This window comes from Halichoerus grypus, chromosome 10 (assembly GCF_964656455.1).
Source record: "Halichoerus grypus chromosome 10, mHalGry1.hap1.1, whole genome shotgun sequence".
Taxonomy (NCBI): Eukaryota; Metazoa; Chordata; class Mammalia; order Carnivora; family Phocidae; genus Halichoerus; species Halichoerus grypus.
Genome location: NC_135721.1, coordinates 99,064,334 through 99,085,802, shown reverse-complemented (window position 1 = coordinate 99,085,802; position 21,469 = coordinate 99,064,334). Strand labels below are relative to the sequence as shown.

The following is a 21,469-nucleotide window of genomic DNA, read 5'->3' as shown; positions in this document are numbered from 1 at the left end:
TGCAATTTGAATATGATTGACAGGGCACTGCATCATTATGCAGTCTGTTAGATGGACCGATTATGCTTATGAATACAAGAGTGGAGTGAATGAAAGCAACATGTAATTGATTCTACACTGGTCTGACTGTTCATTAACAGTTTGAATGTAGCACAATCACTTCTCAAATGGAAAACGGTGAGAGCAACCTATATGTGCTCTCTCATTTGTTTTAAAATTCATTATGCTTATATTTTTTCACAGAATGTTTTTGCTGATTTTTTTTTCTTCCTTTCTTTCTTTCCCCCCCCCGCCCCCCCCCAAGGATAAGTCTGATTGAATCTTTGTAAATAAGTCTCCTGCTTTCAATACTTATTTGGCATTCCAATCACACATTTTTCAATTTACACTTTTGGAAATGAAAGCATGCTCTCCTCTGCACCCCCTTCAAAGAAAACCTATCCTACTCCCCTTTTCTATATAGTTCAGACTAATTTCCTAGGATAAAGTGAGGTGGGGGAATGCAAGGTGGTGGTTATAGCTTCAAAACAAAAGAGGTGATTTATAGACTGATTGATTTCTGAAATAGATGAGCAAAAACAGCTTTCATTTGTCTTGCCACACTTTAGTGCAATAGAGCACAAAAGGACCTGCCATCTCATTTTCCACACCTCTTCAAGGGTTTGCATTTGAAATGTTGATTAAATGTACAAATTGCATGGCTGTTTTCTCGGCTTTCCTCACTTGTATAAGAAAGAACCTCAAATGTATGAAGGCTGCCTTTCCTTTCTTGAATGAGAAGCTGGGCGTTTCGAGGAAATAGCATTACTTTTATTGCTCACGGGGAGATATGATGCTGATTCTATAACAGCCATCCTTTCCTGTCAGATTTGAGTATAGAAGAAGCAACAAAATAAGTGCTGGGCCAGGCAATTCTATGTCGGAGCAACAATTACACTGTGATCTTCAAATTAGATTGTATTTACAATTAATAAATGTATTAATTCAATCTGTCTCTAGCTCTGATTTTTATTAAATCAGCAGCTGACTTATTAAGATAATAGGTCTGAGAAAACACTGGAAATAGATTTTTTAATTATGATGAAAACTTTTAAGATTTACTCTCTTAGCTACTTTCAAATATGCAGTATAATATTATAAACTACAGTCACCGCTCTGTACATGACATCCCCAGACCTTATTTATTTTATAACTGGAAGTTTGCACCTTTTGACCACCTTCATCCAATTCTACCATCCCACCCCCTAACCTCTATCTCTGGCAACCACCAATATGTTCTTGGGTTTATTATTGTTTTTGTTGTTTTAGATTCCAAATAAAAGTGAAATGGTGTTTGCCTTTCTCTGTCTGACCTATTTCACTTAGCATAAGGCTCTCAAGGTCTAACCGTGTTGTCGAAAATGGCAGGATTTTTTCTTTTTTATGGCTAAATAATATTCCACTGTACATATACACACCACATTTTCTTTATCCATTCACCCATTGGTGGACACTGAGGTTGTTTCCATGTCTTGGCTATTGTCAAGAATGCTGCATGAACGTGGGGGTGCAGATATCTTTTTCAGTTCATGTTTTCATTTCCTTCAGATAAATACTCAGTTGTGGAATTGTTGGATCTTTTGGTATTTCTAGTTTTAATTTTTTGAGGAATCTCTACACTGTTTTCTATAATGGCTACATAGAAATAGACAATCTTATTGACTTTTTCTGTGGTTTCTAATATATCTACCACAAGAGTTTTTTTGCTTTGTTTTGTCTTGTTATTTAAAGATTTTATTTTATTTATTTATTTGAGAGAGAGAGAGAGCACAAGAGGGGGTAGGGTCAGAGAGAGAAGCAGACTCCCTGCTGAGCAGGGAGCCCAATGCGGGACTCGATCCTGGGACTCTGGGATCATGACTTGAGCCGAAGGCAGTCGCTTAACCAACTGAGCCACCTAGGCGCCCTACCGTAAAAGTTTTTAATTGAAAAAAGAATGCTAACCAAAATAAAGCCCAAGTGTCTGGGAAGTCCTGAGATGTGGCCATTTTAAAATATGTTCATAAATTCTTTGCTACTCCTACCATCAAGAGGGGGGGGTCTATGTGTCTCCACTTGAAATGGGTGTGATTGTGTGATGGTTGCAACCAATAGGGATAGTGGTAGTGATACTGTGAGACTCCCAAGGTTGGGTTATAAGGGTGACATAGCTTCTACCTCTGGTACACTTGCTTTTGGAGCCCTGAGCTGTCCTGTGGGCAATCTGACTACTCTGAGGCCTCCATGTTGTGAGGAAACTCAAACTAGTCCGTATGGAAAGTCCCTGAGACTATATGAAGAGGGAGAGATGCCAGTCCAGCTCTTAGCTGCTATCTAGCCCTCACTGTTCCACTGCCAGCCATGGGCTGACTGCAACCATGTGAGAGACCCTACACCAGACCCCCTAGCTGAGCCCTTTCAGAATTTCTCAGCCAGAGAAACCATAAGAAATAATGAAATGGTTGTTACTGTCTTAAGTCACCATTTTTGGGGGTAGTTTTTGTTTATTTTTGTTTTATTTTAGGGGGGTTTGTTTCTGTTTTTATCCATAGCAATAGCTAACCAGAATCTGTGTGTGTACCAACAATGAGGTTAAAGTAATGGGATTCATGATAAACATGCCAAATTGTATACATATAGTTGTATGTCATTTCCTTCAATAAATAGTCACCGTAGGAATACTTTATCCATAATCACATTGCCATTGTGATATTGTATCTCCCCACATTGATGTGTGACTTTGGACATTTTATTCTCCCTCTCCGGTTCCCTTGAACAAGGGAAAATAGATTAAATTTTCTATATTGTCCTTTTCATTTCTAAAAATACTTATCTATTATTCAAAATTCTTTGGTTGCTGAGATATCTAAGATGTTTGCCTGTCCCACATTTCCACTATAAAATATCTAGGATTCAATTTGCATTTTAAAATTGCAGTGAAACATTAAGGATAGATATTAAACAAATAGGAGAAAAATGCCCTTTGTCCACCATTTGAACCCTACTTTTATCTGCAAATAATTACATAAAGAGATTATTGAGAATAGCAAAATAAGGAAATATATACATAGTGGAGTCATTCTGTTAAATCCCTTGGAATTGTATCTTTTTCAAGAATATTTTCATATTTACAGTGATGTAAGATCATCTTTATAAAGCACAGTAACAATCTTTGTATATTGTAGGGATATGGTAGATGGGATCCAGGAACATGGTTTAATACACCATGTACCCTTTGTTTTAATGCTTTATTTAATTGTTCAGTAGGTAATGTATTCATATAATTTGAACGTAAAAAAATATAACAGGCATACACTGAAAAGTCTCCTTCCTGTATTTGCCTCCCTTTTTGCAGTTTCCATCACGACCCTACTAGGGAATCACTGTAATTAATTGCTTGTTACTGCTTCCAGAGATGTTTTATGCAGGTATTAGCTTAAAAAAAAACCAAAACGTGTATTCTTTCCTTCACCTGTGGGGTATTTTTACACTATTGGTAGCATACTAATTATACCTCTCCACATTTGTTTTTACTTAGTGATATATCTTGGATATCTTTCCATATCCACATGTAAACACCTTCGTTGCTCTTCTTACAGAAACACAATATTTCTTTGTATAAATGCACAATTATTTAACTAGTCCTTATTGATGGACATTTAGGTTGTTTCCAATCTTTGCCTATTATATATAGTGTTACAATGAATGACCTGTATAAATGCCATTTTGCATATGAGTAAGCATATTATCTAGGATACATTCCTAGAAATAGAACTATTTCAGAGGAGTCTACATTTATAATTTTGATAGGTACTTAAAACACTGTCTCTGGGGATAGGACCAATTTGCACTTTATTTGTATAAACATGTTTGAGAAACTTGAACCGTGACTGGTGTTAATTTATCTGGACAAAATGAATTAGACTACTTAGAATCTATAGAACAATTCTTAATAGGCAAATAGGAGAGGAATTGCATTTGAGAACAGCAAAAAATCTTAGAGACTATCTTATTCAACTCCTTCTTTTAGCTTGGAGAGGGAAACCCAAAGAAGAGAGTGACTTGTCCAAGGTCACACAGCTGATTAGTGACAACAGATCTGGGACTACTGACTTTTATTTTTTTATTATGTTCTGTTAATCACCATACATTACATCATTAGTTTTTGATGTAGTGTTCCATGATTCATTGTTTGCATATAACATACAGTGCTCCATGCAGTACGTGCCCTCGTTAATACCCATCGCCAGGCTAACCCATCCCCCCACTCCCCTCCCCTCTAGAACCCTCAGTTTGTTTCTCAGAGTCCATAGTCTCTCATGGTTCATCTCTCCCTCTGATCCGCCCCCCCCTTCATTTTTCCCTTCCTGCTATCTTCTTCTTTTTTTTTTTTTAACATATAATGTATTATTTGTTTCAGAGGTACAGGTCTGTGATTCAACAGTCTTACACAATTCACAGTGCTCACCATAGCACATACCCTCCCCAATGTCTAACACCCAGCCACCCCATCCCTCCCACCCCCCACCACTCCAGCAACCCTCAGTTTGTTTCCTGAGATTAAGACTTCCTCGTATTAGTGAGGTCATATGATACATGACTTTCTCTGATTGACTTATTTCGCTCAGCATAATAGCCTCCAGTTCCATCCACGTCGTTGCAAATGGCAAGACTTCGTTCCTTTTGATGGCTGCATAATATTCTATTGTGTGTGTGTGTGTGTGTGTGTGTGTGTGTATATATATATATATATATATATATATATATACCACTTCTTCTTTATCCATTCATCTGTCGATGGACATCTTGGCTCTTCCCATAGTTTGGCTATTGTGGACATTGCTGCTATAAACATCGGGGTGCACGTACCCCTTCGGATCCCTACATTTGTATCTTTGGGGAAAATACCCAGTAGGGCAATTGCTGGGTCATAGGGTAGCTCTATTTTCAACTTTTTGAGGAACCTCCATACTGTTTTCCAGAGTGGCTGCACAAGCTTGCATTCCCACCAAGAGTGTAGGAGGGTTCCCCTTTCTCCATATCCCTGCCAACATCTCTTGTTTCCTGACTTGTTAATATTAGCCATTCTGACTGGTGTGAGGTGATATCTCATTGAGGTTTTGATTTGGATTTCCCTGATGCCGAGTGATGTTGAGCACTTTTTCATGTGTCTGTTGGCCATTTGGATGTCTTCTTTGGAAAAATGTCTGTTCATGTCTTCTGCCCATTTCTTGATTGGATCATTTGTTCTTTGGGTGTTGAGTTTGAAAAGTTCTTTATAGATTTTGGATACTAGCCCTTTATCTGATATGTCATTTGCAAATATCTTCTCCCATTCTGTCGGTTGTCTTTTGGTTTTGTTGACTGTTTCTTTTGCTGTGCAAAAGCTTTTTATCTTGATGAAGTCCCAATAGTTCATTTTTGCCCTTGCTTCCCTTGCCTTTGGCGATGTGTCTAGGAAGAAGTTGCTGCGGCTGAGGTCAAAGAGGTTGCTGCCTGTGTTCTCCTTTAGGATTTTGATGGACCCCTGTCTCACATTTAGGTCTTTCAACCATTTTGAGTCTATTTTTGTGTGTGGTGTAAGGCAATGGTCCAGTATCATTCTTCTGCATGTGGCTGTCCAATTTTCCCAACACCATTTGTTGAAGACACTGTCTTTTTTTTATTGGACATTCTTTCCTGCTTTGTCAAAGATGAGTTGACCATAGAGTTGAGGGTCCATTTCTGGGCTCTCTATTCTGTTCCATTGATCTATATGTCTGTTTTTGTGCCAGTACCATACTGTCTTGATGATTACAGCTTTGTAAGAGCTTAAAGTCTGGAGTTGTGATGCCACCAGCTTTGCTTTTCTTTTTCAACATTCCTCTGGCTATTCAGGGCCTTTTCTCATTCCATACAAATTTTAGGATTATTTGCTCCATTTCTTTGAAAAAAGTTGATGGTATTTTGATAGGGATTGCATTGAATGTGTAGCTTGCTCTAGGTAGCATTGACATCTTCACAATATTTGTTCTTCCAATCCATGAGCATGGAACGTTTTTCCATTTCTTTGTGTCTTCCTCAATTTCTTTCATGAGTATTCTATAGTTTTCTGAGTACAGATCCTTTGCCTCTTTAGTTAGATTTATTCCTAGGTATCTTATGGTTTTGGGTGCAATTGTAAATGGGATCGACTCCTTAATTTCTTTCTTCTGTCTTGTTGTTGGTGTATAGGAATGGCACTGATTTCTGTGCATTGATTTTATATCCTGCCACTTTACTGAATTCCTGTATGAGTTCTAGCAGTTTTGGGGTGGAGTCTTTTGCGTTTTCCACATAAAGCATCATATCATCTGCAAAGAGTGAGAGTTTCACTTCTTCTTTGCCTACTTGGATTCCTTTGATTTCTTTTTGTTGTCTGATTGCTGTGGCTAGGACTTCTAATACTATGTTGAATAGCAGTGGTGATAGTGGACATCCCTGCCACGTTCCTGACCTTAGGGGGAAAGCTCTCTGTTTTTCCCCATTGAGAATGATATTCGCTGTAGGTTTTTCATAGATGGCTTTTATGATATTGTGGTATGTACCCTCTATGCCTATACTCTGAAGAGTTTTGATCAAGAAAGGATGCTGTACTTTGTCCAATGCTTTTTCTGCATCTATTGAGAGGATCATATGGTTCTTGTTCTCTCTTTGATTAATGCATTGTATCACATTGATTGATCTGCAGATGTTGAACCAACCTTGCAGCCCAGGGATAAATCCCACCTGGTCCTGGTGAATAATCCTTTTAATGTACTGTTGGATCCTATTGGCTAGTTTTGGTGAGAATTTTTGCATCCATGTTCATCAAGGATATTGGTCTGTAATTCTCCTTTTTGATGGGGTCTTTGTCTGGTTTGGGGATCAAGGTAATGGGGCCTCATAAAATGAGTTTGGAAGTTTTCCTTCCATTTCTAGTTTTTGGAACAGTTTTAGAAGAATAGGTATTAATTCTTCTTGAAATATTTGGTAGAATTCCCCTGGGAAGCCATCTGGCCCTGGGCTCTTGTTTGTTGGGAGGTTTTTGATGACTGCTTCAATTTCCTTAGTGGTTATAGGTCTGTTCAGGTTTTCTATTTCTTCCTGGTTCAGTTCTGGTAGTCGATACATCTCTAGGAATGCATCCATTTCTTCCAGATTATCTAATTTGCTGGCATAGAGTTGCTCATAATATATTCTTATAATTGTTTGTATTTCTTTGGTGTTGGCTGTGATCTCTCCTCTTTCATTCATGATTTTGTTGATTTGGGGCATTTCTCTTTTCTTTTTGATAAGTCTGGCCAGGGGCTTATCAATCTTGTTAATTCCTTCAAAGAATCAGCTCCTAGTTTCGTTGATCTGTTCTACTGTTCTTTTGGTTTCTATTTCATTGATTTCTGCTCTGATCTTTACTATTTCTCTTCTTCTGCTGGGTTTAGGCTTTATTTGCTGTTCTTTCTCCAGCTCCTTTAGGTGTAGGGTTAGGTTGTGTATTTGAGACCTTTCTTGTTTCTTGAGAAAGGCTTGTATTGCTATATACTTTCCTCTTTGGACTGCCTTTGCTGCATCCCAAAGATTTTGAACAGTTGTGTTTTCATTTTCAATGGTTTCCATGAATTTTTTTAATTCTTCTTTAATTTCCTGGTTGACCCATTCATTCTTTAGTAAGATGCTCTTTAGCCTCCATATATTTGAGTTCTTTCTGACTTTCCTCTTGTGATTGAGTTCTAGTTTCAAAGCACTGTGGTCTGAAAATATGCAGGGAATGATCCCAGTCTTTTGGTACCAGTTGAGACCTGATTTGTGACCTAGGATGTGATCTATTCTGGAGAACGTTCCATGGGCACTAGAGAAGAATGTGTATTCTGTTGCTTTGGGATGGAATGTTCTGAATATGTCTGTGAAGTCCATTTGGTCCAATGTGCCATTTAAAGTCTTTATTTCCTTGTTGATCTTTTGCTTAGATGATCTTTCCATTTCAGTGAGGGGGGTGTTAAAATCCCCCACTATTATTGTATTGTTGTCGATGTGCTTCTTTGCTTTTGTTATTAATTGGCTTATATAAGTGGCTGCTCCCATGTAAGGGGCATAGATATTTACAATTGTTAGATCTTCTTGTTGGATAGAGCCTTTAAGTATAATATAGTGTCCTTCTTCATCTCTTATTATAGTCTTTGGTTTAAAATCTAATTTGTCTGATATAAGGATTGCCACCCCAGCTTTCTTTTGGTGTCCATTAGCATGGTAAATTGTTTTCTACCCCCTAACTTTCAATCTGGGGGTGTCTTTGTGTCTAAAATTAGTCTCTTGCAGACAGTGTATCAATGGTCTTGTTTTTTTATCCAATCTGATAGCCTTTTGTCTTTTGATTGGGGCATTTAGCCCATTTACATTCACGTTAACTATTGAAAGATAGGAATTTAGTGCCATTGTATTGCCTGTAAGGTGACTGTTACTGTATATTGTCTGTGTTCCTTTCTGGTCTATGTTGCTTTTAGGCTCTCTCTTTGCTTAGAGGACCCCTTTCAATATTTCTTGTAGGACTGGTTTCGTGTTTGCAAATTCCTTTAGTTTTTGTTTGTCCTGGAAGCTTTTTATCTCTCCTTCTATTTTCAATGACAGCCTAGCTGGATATGGTATTCTTGGCTGCATATTTTTCTCATTTAGTGCTCTGAATATATCCTGCCAGTCCTTTCTGGCCTGCCAGGTCTCTGTGGATAGGTCTGTTGCCAGTCTAATGTTTCTACCATTGTAGGTTACAGATCTCTTCTCCCGAGCTGCTTTCAGAATTTTCTCTTTGTCTGTGAGACTCGTAAGTTTTACTATTAGATGTCAGGGTGTTGACTTATTTTTATTGATTTTCAGGGGGGTTCTCTGTGCCTCCTGGATTTTGATGCCTGTTTCCTTCCCCAAATTAGGGAAGTTCTCTGCTATAATTTGCTCCAATATACCTTCTGTCCCTCTCTCTCTTTCTTCTTCATCTGGGATCCCAATTATTCTACTATTGTTTTATCTTATGGTATCACTTATCTCTCAAATTCTGCCCTCGTGATCCAGTAGTTGTTTTCTCTCTTTTTCTCAGCTTCTGCCTCATTTATCCTAGCAGTTAGAGCCTCCATTTTTGATTGCACCTCATTAATAGCCTTTTTGATTTCGACTTGGTTACATTTTAGTTCTTTTATTTCTCCAGAAAGGGTTTCTCTAATATCTTCCATGCTTTTTTCAAGCCCAGCTAGTATCTATAAAATCATCATTCTGAAATCTAGTTCCAACATCTTAGTAATGTCCGTATTGATTAGGTCCCTGGCAGTCAGTACTGCTTCTTGTTCTTTTTTTTGAGGTGATTTTTTCCATCTTGTCATTTTGTCCAGAGGAGAATAGATGAATGAGAGAACAAAATGTTAACAGGGTAACAACGACCCCAGAGAAATATACACTAAACAAATCAGAAGAGACCTGAAACTGGGGGAAAAGAAAGGGAAAGAAAGGAAAAAGAAAAAGATAAAAACAAACAAACAAAAAAAACAGAATACGATCAAATATGATCAGGCTGGTGTATAGATCAGTGCCACACACTAGATTTTGGGCGTATTTTGGTCTGTTAGAAGAAAGTGCCTCCCAAAATATTAAAGAAAAACTTATAAATGTACAAAAATAAGTGTAAATACAATGAAGGGATGGAATATGACTGTAAAGATGGAAATTATAAAAGATTTTATAAAAGGAATTGATAAGATAAGAAGTTGGTTGAAAAAAGAAAGAAGAGGATTTAAAAAAAAAGTGGGGGAGAGAATGTGATCAGGCAGGAGACGATAACAAAGCCATACACTAGAGATTTATGGTGTATTTTGATCTGTTAGAAGAAACTGTATCCCAAAATTTTAAAGAGAGAACAACTTATATATATATACCAAAAATAAGGTTAACTACTATGAAGGGATAGAATATGACTCTAAAAATGAAAAATAAAAAAGATTTTTTAAAAAAGGGATTGATAAGATGTTGGTTGAAAAAGGGAAAAAAATAAAAAAAAAGATAAAGAAAGTTAAAAAAGATAACTTTGAAAGAGTAAAGAATCATGGGAAAAAAGCCATGGATTCTATGTGCATTATTGCCCTAGGGCTGGCATTCTGCCGTTCTCATTGATCGGTAAACTTGGTCTTGGCTGGCTGTTCTTGCTGATCTTCTGAGAGAGGGGCCTGTTGCCGTGGTTTCCAAAGGTCTTTGCCGGAGGCGGAATTGCCCCGCCCTTGCCTGGTCCGGGCTAAGTAATCTGCTCGGGTTTGCTCTCGGGAGCTTTTGTTCCCTGCAAGCTTTCCGTACAGCTTTGGAGGACGAGAGTGAAAATGGCGGCCTCTCAATCTCCGCACCGGAGGAGCCGAGAACTCGGGGCCCTGCTCCTCAGTGAGTCCCCAGAGAAAAGCAGTCAGTCACTCCCGTCTACCCGGTCTCCGGCTGCACTCCGTACTCACCTGGCCTGTGACCGAGTGTTTCTATCTCTGGCACCCGACCCCGTCTGGAGTCTCCAAACCCAGTAGATCCCTGTGGTGCGCTCCCGCGCTGCTCCTCCCGGGGGAGGAAGGTGAGTCTCCCCGTATCTGCCGCTTGTTGGGTCCCTGCTGGAAGAGCAGTAGCCTGACTGTGCCTCGTATCACGGTTTATGACAACCCCGAGCTGAGAGCCCACTCCTAGGCTCCGTCTCTGCAGCCAGCTTCCCTGCTCCGATACCTGGGAGCTCTGCCGCACTCAGGCACCCCCGGTCTTTCTGTGACCCTGAGGGTCCTGAGACCACACTGTCCCACAAGGGTTCCACCCCCCTTAGCCACTGGAGCGATGTCCCTCAGCGGAGCTTACTTCTAAAAGTTCTGATTTTGTCCTCCGCTGCTCTATCACTTGCCAGTAGCTTCTGAAGGGGGCCCCCTCCCCCGCCGTCTATCTTCCTGAATATCGCCTCAGATTCACTTCTCCACACGTCCTACCTTCCAGAAAGTGGTCGCTTTTCTGTTCAGAGAGTTGCTGCTATTCTTTTCTTCAATCTGTTGAGTTCGTAGGTGTTCAGAATGGTTTGATCCCTATCCAGCTGCATTCCTGGGACCAGAAGAAATCCAGGTCTCCTACTCCTCTGCCATCTTGCTCCTCCCCCTGGGATTTCTGACTTTTAATCAGACCGTAGGATTTAAAGTGTGGTATGCTTTCCACATCAGAACAGAGATGATGACTGTCATTTCTGCCTGTGTGTAGAAGGTGTCTTGGATGTTGCTGCTGCTGGCGGTGGTGGTAATTGAGCCTCTATATGCACCAGAAATCGAATTAAACACTTCTGTTTACATTATCCTGTTTATACCAAGGGATCCACAAGTGCATGTCCAAGTGAAAGCATTATCTAGGGATATATCTCACATATATGTATCCACTATCAAGGTGCTATTGTGTCCAACAAAATGTAAATTAGTGCAAAGCATCATTGATGTTATAACAGCTATTTGTCTGGAACTTTTTGTCAATCAATGGATTTTGAAACTACTATTGTGAAAGAGTAGTCTATGATATTTTTGATATTAAAAAGGGATCCTTAATACTCACAAAGCTTGCAAACCACTTGTTTAAGGTCTCTTGTAACTGCCCAGGCATCGTTTTGTATTCCCTCTGTCTCTGATACAAAGGTAAATGTTAATGATGCCACACATCACAGAATAAACCACAGAGATCATCTAAGCAGCTGATTTGTTTTGTGGATAAGGAAACCAAGGCAGGGGCTAGTGAATAGATGGCTTCATCTGGGCCACTTGGCAAGTCAGGGCTGAAGCTGGAATTGGAAGGCAGACTTCCTGACTGAGTTTTATAACGGATAGGAGGAACTCTTCAGTGTGAAAGAATCACTCCTAAGTGCTATGAACAACTAGAATAATGAAGGAAATTTTCTTTTGGGCCTCACATTGATTGACCTTCAGCTTTGTGGATCTGAGAGGTCATCGTGTTGGTCGATAATAACACTTGATCTTGGGTGTTGTAAGTTTAATATAGAGCATAAAATACAGAGATCAATATTTTGATGTTGAGGAGAAGTCTCATTGATTGGCTGTTTGTCCTCAGACTTTTAAATTAAATGGAGAACTGAAAAAATGAAAGGAATAGTTTTTCATAAATTCCATTTAAGTTATGTGGACAATGATGTCTACAGGGAAAAGCAAAGAAAAGGATTTTTTAAATGTCACTATTTTCTCCTTTTATGGACTCTCTCTCTCTTTCCCCTTCCCATTAATGCCCCTGTGCCCTGTTTTTACTTGGCTCAAGTAGACACAGCTTTATGACCCCAGATAAGAGGCACTTATTCTTGACCTTCTCCATCCACAATATAAGGAATCCAAGTTCATACCTTGTTGCTTCTTTATGTATTATTTGATGTACAGAGGCAGTTGGGAAGAAGGGGGAAAAAAACAAAACAAAACAAAAAAACCATGGACTTGTCCTTCAACAATGGCAGTCAGGGTGCCAGAGTTGTCCTGGCATAACATTTCCCAAAGGTAAATTTGTGGAAATTTAGTCCCTTGAAGTATTCTGTAAAACATAGTTTTCAATGTATTCCATTCCGTATCCCCTCTTGTTGAGTTTCATAATCCATTGTTGCATACTAAATGTCCTGAAAGTCCTGCACTAAGGTAGCTATTTTGACTTAATTTCACCCAGTGATTCCCAAATGTAATTGACCTTTAAACCCACATCTTACTGTACCCACTTTTGGGAAGTGCTGTTCTCTAGAATCCTTTGTTGTTACTCTACAGCTTCTCTCCCTTTGGATTCATTGGGGGATTTAGAATATCATAGCTGGGCACAAACAAGTAGTCACAAAGGGGAAAATGAAGTAAAGCTAAGTACAGCCTTCCTTCTTCACGTATTCTGGCATTCGTTTCAAAATGGAAGCTATTGTGAAATGTTCATATAAAAATTCACTACAGGGCGCCTGGGTGGCTCAGTTGTTAAGCGTCTGCCTTCGGCTCAGGTCATGATCCCAGGGTCCTGGGATCGAGTCCCACATCGGGCTCCCTGCTCGGCGGGAAGCCTGCTTCTCCCTCTCCCACTCCCCCTGCTTGCGTTCCTGCTCTCGCTAGCTCTCTCTCTGTCAAATAAATAAATAAAATCTTTAAAAAAATAAAAAAAAATAAAAAAAAATAAAAATTCACTACATCTGGTAGAGAACTTGTGTTGCTTCAATAGATACAGCTCTTATTTGTTACTCTTATTGTACAAAATGATATCACTGTGTGCTGGGGGTTTTTGTTTGGTTTTTTGTTTTGTTTTTGGTTTTGCTAAATATAATCTCCCTTTGTCCTCTCCTATGTTATTGCGGTTCTCACCTTAAAGCTAGGTTTGCCGGTGCAAGAACATCTGCATGAACTCACTGGTGACATTTCTGCCTATTTTGATCACAAGATATCATCTTTAATATTATCTGACACAGGTTTTTTTGTTTGTTTGTTTGTTTGTTTGTTTGTTTTTAAAGATTTTATTTATTTATTTGACAGAGAGAGACAACCAGAGAGGGAACACAAGCGGGGGGGCAGTGGGAGAGGGAGAAGCAGGCTTCCCGCAGAGCAGGGAGCCCAATGCGGGGCTCGATTCCAAGCCTCTGGGATCATGACCTGAGTCGAGGGCAGATGCTTAACAACTGAGCCACCCAGGTGCCCCCTGACAAGCGTTTTAATACTGTTTCAGAGTTAAAAGTTGAAATCAACATTTTGGGGATTTCTCAAACATCAAATGATACCCTCAGTATTTAGCAGGCAAACAACAAAGATTTTACCCTTAGTGACTTAGTTTCTGCTATTTAAATTTCCTATGCAATTTAAGACTGTTCCATAGTCTCACTTTTGTGATGTGTTCTTACCTTGTCATTGTTGAAATGAAGTGTTACTGATTGGCCAAAGCAAATAATTTCATTTCATTATAATATTCCAGTAATATTAAACCAAATTTGTCTTTCTGATCAAAGGTGATTAGTTGTTGTTACTTACATCAGTGAGATGGGCAAATAATCCAGATTAGCAGATAAGACTGGAAAACAGACGTTATAAGGCATTCAAGTAATTTGGTTTATAATCTGAGTTCTTTCTTATGATCCTTACAGACTTTAAAACTAGAACAGTTCCATTTCATTATGTTCCTAAGTGAAAAAATATGTGTGTAGGTATTAAAAAAATACAACGATGACTGGTTTTAAGTGCAAAAAACATCTAATTCTGTGTTTTAAATATAGAGGCTGAAAGTATGGATTGCTTTTTGAAAGTTTTAATATAGTAAACAACAGAAGCTAGGTAATTATTAGGGACTATTATGCCTAGCATACCTCATATATGTGAGGCTTGGTAGGTTGCAAATTAAAATTGGTAGAGATGTTTTAAAGTTATTCCTTTTAAGGTTATTACTGATTGTTACAAATTATCTTGGCACATTTTCAGAAATTTGCCCTTTTTTATTGTGTACAATGCCTGAAACTATTGTCTTATTTATAAGTAAAGTGATGTGAAACTTTGGTTCTTCTTTCCCATGTCAGAACACTGATTTTGCAGGCAATTATTTCTCAGTTTATTTCCCACCAAGGATTTGTCTTTTGCCAGGGTGCCAATTATTCACATCTTGTATTATAATCTGTTTCACTTGGATCTGACCAACAACAATGAAATAATTTACTGGTAGGGGATGCCCTTTCACAATTATCACCTTCCTGGGCAACTGCCTACTTTAAGAGGCTGTGCTATATAAAATCTTTTTACCAGAGAAGCATTTGCATCATCAATAATTCTTAGCTTGCTCGTCTCCAGGCTCCAACACAAACATCTACAATAAATAAAGTACTAATTACGTGAAAAGTGAAAAATACCTTGCTTATGCTATTTCTCCTTCCTTTCACATGTGCAGATGTCATCCATACTGTAGGACCAATAGCCAGAGGCCATATTAATGGTTCCCACAAGGAAGACCTTGCAAATTGCTACAAATCATCTCTGAAGCTGATGAAAGAAAATAACATCCGATCAGTCGTAAGTACTTTTATGTTTCTTATTTCTTATTCTTTTCAGCCTTTGTATTTGGGAAAATAATCTCGTCCAAAATGAGGGTAGGAAACCATTTCCAAAATTCAGAAAACTAAGGTTAAGGTTCTCAGTAAGTGATGTGCTACTTGTTATCATGACTCTACTCTTTTGTATGCCCTAAATATTTGTTTAATAGTTTGTGATGTTTTGGGATTTAAAACTGTAGAATCATACAGCTGGAGCCATCCCATCTACTTTCTTCCATCCATAGTGCCATTAGTTTTTGGAGAAAGTGTGCATGTGTGTATTTTAACTTAAGAGTTGCTGCCTTTTAAATCTATTTGGGTCTTCTTAAACTAATAGTCTGTAGCTGGGTATGCCACATCCCTTCTAAGTATTATCAATTTAGACAGAGAGAGTTCAAAAAATGTGGATCTAATCTGTTTTCTTACCAGGAGGCTGGGATGAAAGGAAGTCTCTTTGAACTGGATTTGGGAGTATTTATTCACCTGCTTTTCTTTTGCAACATGTCCTACGTTTATTACATCTCAATTACACCAGGGAAATAAAAGTATGAGAAAAATGAGAGTGTAAATACCCAATAGTAAGTTAATTTGGGCAGAATCCCTGGGATCTTTTCACATAGATTATAAACTTGGTGAAATTGTGGGGCAGGAAGATGGTTAAACCTTTGACTTCTTAGCAGGCTGAATGGATCAGCATTGCTTAGGAGGTCACAAAAGCGAAGGTTTTATTATTGGCATGAAGGAGCACTGAGTGTCAGACACATTTAGATAACCCTGGTTAGTTGCTGGACTTTTCATGCATGGTTATAATTTTGAAATGCCTTTTTCAAAGTACATTGTTTAGTTTGCTTAAAATAACAACACTTTTTTTGCAAGCTAATTATACAATCTTTTAAATCTTTGCATAATTATTAACAGGGCTGAATATTTTATTTTACTCTTTGATTTAAAAAAAAAATTTTTTTTAAATGAATCGATAAGTAAGACCCCTCTGTCTGAAGAGAAAGCTGAAGTTCAAAGAGAATGGAGCAAAGCAAACTATTAAACCAGTGGGCTGATTTTGTTCTTTACAGCAAAATAAGGAAAAGCAAAACAGGTGTGCACATTTAGGAATAATTAGAATTTTGTCAATATGGCCTATTGATTAAAAAGGCAAGGGGCTGAAGTGCTTGGAAAAATGGATATGTATAGAAGTTTCTAGCTTGGGAAATACAGACCTTGAGACCCGAAGAGAATTAGCTAATGAATTCACTGGCATCTCTAATGACTCCTTTCTAAAGCCAAAAGAAAGTAAGAAGATGCTAGCCCACCAGAAACAGTGTAAAAACAGCACCCATTCTTTTAATAGGAAAAAGACACTTCTCTAACGATGATGATCTTAAAACAATCATATCTGCTATTGTACTACTTGCTACCATTAGGTAAGGAGTGGGAGAATTATGGACTAAGTTTAATTGACTTTTATCAGATGACTTGCAGATGGACTAAAGCTATGCTCTAATCATCCTGGGATTGGAATTAGGTCTATCTAAATATCTTGGATGATGATTTTGAGGGGTTAATTACATCTTACTTGGTGCTAAGTTAGCAGGTGGTGCTAAACTAAAGTCATTTCAATATTAATAAATAAAGATGGAGGTGGAAAATATATGCAAAATGTGAAGCAAAATGTCCAGCTAAATTAATCGCCATGTTATGTCATGGTTGAATGGAGTTTCTATCAAATGTCTTGTCTCTTATTCACACACAAAAAATCTATTTCGCTTCCTTCCTTCCTCCTTTCTTTCCTTCCTTCCTTTTTTCCTTCCTTCTTCTTTCCCTCCCACTTTCCTTTCCTCCCTCCCCCCTCTTCTTTGCTTCCTTCCTTCCTTCCTTTATTAAAGAAGGAAATGGTCTTTCCATTTTATATGGAATGTCATGTTCTTGACCAATGTTAAAAAATTATAATACTAAAAAAAATTATAATGCTGTTATCATTAAATCTTCATTATGTGGGGAAAATGGAAAATTCTTAGGAACTGATTACGATTGGATATATGTTTTAATGTATAGACTTGTACTTTATATACTTATTATAATAGATGGGGGAGAGATGGTTAATATAAAAAGCCTGGCTATTAAGATGGACAATAAACTTAACTTGAGCTCATTTATATACATGTCACAGAAAATTTCTCATAAACCCTTTTACCAGAACTGCTTAGTGTGTGCTTTACCAGTTGTCACTGTGTGGCCATGGATAAGCCATGTCAATATTTTGTAGCCTCAGTTTCCATGTACAAAGCATCAGTAAATTATTAGTGTTATATCAGATCTATCTAACTCAAGAGGCTGTTACGGGGATCAGTCGAGATAATGGATGTAAGATAGCTGGAAAAATGTAATTCTCTATAAAAGTATTTGGCAATATTACTTAAAGTATAAGTTATTTTCACATTTTAGGATTTGGCAAATTTAGGAGATTGAGATCATTCTTGCTTTGACATCTATTCTGAAAACCAAACCTCTAGATATTTATCATGTCATCTCTTGATGTCGTTAAGCCAGAAATAAATTTTTATCAAGTATTCAGTTAATACATTTGTAAAGGAAAAACTCAATTTTTTCCTCCTCCTGTGTAGGGAAAAAACCTGTTCTTCCTGATTGTGCATTTATTCCTTATGAGTCTCCTTTGCTGTTCACACAAAACACTTCACTCTGGTCACCAAATATGTGGAGGTTTCTCCCCATACCTAGCAATTCTCTGGGACACCAGTTGGGTGTCCTACAATTTAATACAATTCTGACTCTATCTACCTTGAGATAGTGTCAGATCCCCTAGGTTAAGGGCTCAGTCCCATAAGGTTACCTATTCCCCAAACCCCCCACACCTAAACCCTTCAGATGCCAGTAGCAAGCTTGGGTTATTACCTATGTTTCTGAACCAACCAGCTATAGATCTAAGGTCCCAATGACCTCCTCCTTGGGTTCAATTAATTTGCTAGAGAGGCTCACAGAACTCAGGGATACACTTAAATTTACCAGTTTATTAAAGGATATGATAAAGGGTATAAATGAACATCCAGATGAAGAGGTACATAGGGCAAGGTCTGGGAGGATTCTGACCCCAGGAGCTTCTGTCCCTATGGAGTTGAGGGGCTTTACCCTTCCAGTGTGGTTGTGTTTGCCAACCTGGAAGCTCTCTGAACCCTGTACTATTGGAATTTTATGGAGGCTTCCTCACATAGACATGATCAATCATTAACTCCCATTTCTAGCCCCTCTCCCCTCTTTGGGGATTGAGGGGCAAGGCTGAAAATTTCAAGCTTCTAATCATTGCTTGGTCTTTCTAGTGAACAGCCCCCCTCTAGGAACCATCCAGGAGCCCACCAAGAGTTGTCTCATTAGAACAAAAGATACCTCTAGTGCTCTTATCACTTAGGAATTTACAAGGGTTTTAGGAGACCTGTATCAGGGATGGAGTCAAAAACAAGCATTATATTAGAACAAGAGATGCTCTACGGTTCTTATTACTTAGGAAATTACAAGAGTTTTAGGAGCTTTATGTCAAGAACTGGGGACAGAGAGCAATATATATTTTCTATTATCTCATAATATTATATTTATTTAGGCAATTAAAACTACCATTAATGTTGTTTATAACTATTAATATCATCTTATTTGTAATCATTAATAATATCATTGGTAATATTACCAACTCATATTTGTATTGACAATGCAGAGCAAAGTTGCTCAGTAGATGCATTGAATTAAATTATACTAATCTTGTCACCACACTTAACTGTCTTAAATTTATAGTCTAATCTTTAACTTTTCAAAAAATACTCTTAGGGTGCCTGGGTGGCTCAGTTGGTTAAGCAACTGCCTTCGGCTCAGGTCATGATCCTGGAGTCCCGGGATCGAGTCCCGCATCGGGCTCCCTGCTCGGCAGGGAGTTTGCTTCTCCCTCTGACCCTCCTCCCTCTCATGCTCTCTGTCTCTCATTCTCTCTCTCTCAAATAAATAAATAAAATCTTTAAAAAAAAACAAAAACGAAAACAAAAAAACAAAAAATACTCTTATATCATTATGGTTTCTCCCATTATGTGTTATTTTACAACAAAGCTACAAAAATGAGTAAGAATTAACTAGTTAAGGTGGGATAGTAGATATGTAACAAAGGGACCATAAAGCAATATGGTAAATGCCGTAATGGTCTGGACTAGCTAGGCTGTGCTCTAATTACAAACAACCTCAAAATCTCAGCGGCCTACATTCAGAGACCCTGGCTTATAGACATTCCATCATCTTATAGTTGTGCTCTTTTGAACTGACAACTGCTCAGTCATAGAACAGAGACCTTGCAAAATCATGAACTCTTTACTGTCTCAGCTTAGAAGTGACACACACCATTTCTGCCCCCATTTCATTGGCCAGAACATTCACACAGCCCTGCCTTCCTGTAGGGGGCCAGGGAAATATTCCTGAATAAATGAAATATTTGCTAGGCACTACTTTTCTGCCAAAGTTAAAGCAAAGGCTTTGGGATCACAGCACAGGGATCAGAGATTTCTGCTTTATTCTTATTTCTCCAAAGAAATTCTTTAAAATTTTACTGGAGGTAAAACAAATAGTATAATCATTTATTTATTTAAAGAGTATTAATAAGACTTATCGTGTACCCAGATTTTTCTATGGGACGAGAATGTGCAGAGAGAGAGGGAGAGAGGGAATCTTAAGCAGACTCCATGCCCTGCACGGAGCATGACACAGGCTTGATCTCACAACCCTGAGATCAGGACCTGAGCTGAAATCAAGTCAGAGGCTTAACCTGGTGCCCCCCTACCAAGACATTTTTAAGCCTCTCTTAAGACTCGGAAGGTATAATGGTTGTCTTCAAATATATAATTTGTCTCAATCTCCTGCCCGTCCAGACAAATAAACAGACAAGATCATCATATCCATTGTATGATTTGAGAGCATTCTCTAGTTCTCATCACTTTTAAATATCTTCCCACAGGTATCTGAAATTCCATAATTAATGAGTAATTTATGATGGCCAAGCATTGTCCTTTCTCTGCAATTTTCCTTTAAAATGCAAATACTCATGAGATCTGTAGATAATTAATTTCCTAATACCCTAACATGAAGAAATTTATCAAATTATTTTTCACTTTGGCAGGATAAATTAGAGGATGATAAAAGTGCTCAACACCTCAGCCTAAGGGAGGAGGGGAATTGGAAGGCAGTCTGGAGGAAGTTGGGGAGAAACAGAAAACATAGTGGGATACAAATAAATTTCACTTACCTCCCAGTTTTGCTAAAAAGAGATACCTTTTAAATAGAGAAGAGGGAAAAGCCCTAGTTACCCATGACTATCTAGAAATAAGGTAGTTATTTGGTTTTGGATGTGTTGTAGACAAAATTTTTCACTATGAAAAAAAATAATACTGCTTTATTAATTTGAGAGAGAACATTTCCTTACATTTCTCTCCTCTGTTCATTCTTCTTGGTGGCTTCTTTTCAGTATGTATCTACATGTTTGCTTAAGGTTGTAAAAGATAAAAGTAATCAATAAATCTAATGTTTCATTTTACAGTGGCACATCTCTCCTATGAATTATTAATTTGCACAGCTTTATTAATACTGATGAATGTTTAAATTTATGATTTCAATCATGATTCTTCTTCCAAGTCTTATCATAAAGGGTTTCAAATGAAAAATCTGACCAATCTTTCATGCTTCCTAGACCTCGTTTGTGCATGTACCTTATTTCTTCCAACCTACTTCAAATATAATTCACTTATTTTCCTCCAACCATGAATTCCCCTTGGGCAAAATTCAAATATATGCAGATTTACTTGTGTATACATTCCCTGCAACCTTGAGAGTGTTGATTCCAGGATAGGCAAAAAATGTAGACATCATTGAGGGGATAATTAGAAAAAGAATGAACTAGAAATAGAAACAGGGAACAAAGGTTGAAAGAAAAGTCCAAGAGGGTACAGATTTTCTCAGGAAAACCTTGGGAAAGATAAAGGTAGGTGTCAAAGAATAAACCCAGGTCTTAGAAACACAGTATTCTAACACATGTGGCTAAGAAATGAATTGTCAGGCTGGTGAAATCAAACAACTGTATTATTTTGATTTCTGGGACAATGCTGTGTCCTGAGAAAATTGAATGGTTATTGTGGGACTAGAAGAGGACTTTGCATATACAGAATATCCTTTTGAAGGTATATTATCTAAAACAAACAAAGGAAATTATTTATATTGGTGAATATCTTGGTTAAATTTCAGAGGTGAGTGTAGGGTTGAAGGCAGTGAGGAAAGATTCCTATTGCACAGGGACCATTATTAATAATACTGATGTAGAGACACTATAATAGCATAGATATTATCTTATATATCATA

The 21,469-nt window shown here is 38.0% G+C and overlaps 1 protein-coding gene across 3 annotated transcripts in view; it reads left to right on the top strand.

The window, feature by feature from the left end:
* MACROD2 (mono-ADP ribosylhydrolase 2) overlaps positions 1–21,469 on the top strand; it is a 1,992,468-nt gene that overhangs the window by 1,189,838 nt on the left and 781,161 nt on the right. For all 3 annotated transcript variants that reach the window (XM_078056907.1, XM_078056906.1, XM_078056905.1), the window contains exon 6: positions 14,935–15,056. In XM_078056907.1, the coding sequence (XP_077913033.1) occupies positions 14,935–15,056 (122 nt within the window). The remainder of the gene's footprint in view (positions 1–14,934; positions 15,057–21,469) is intronic.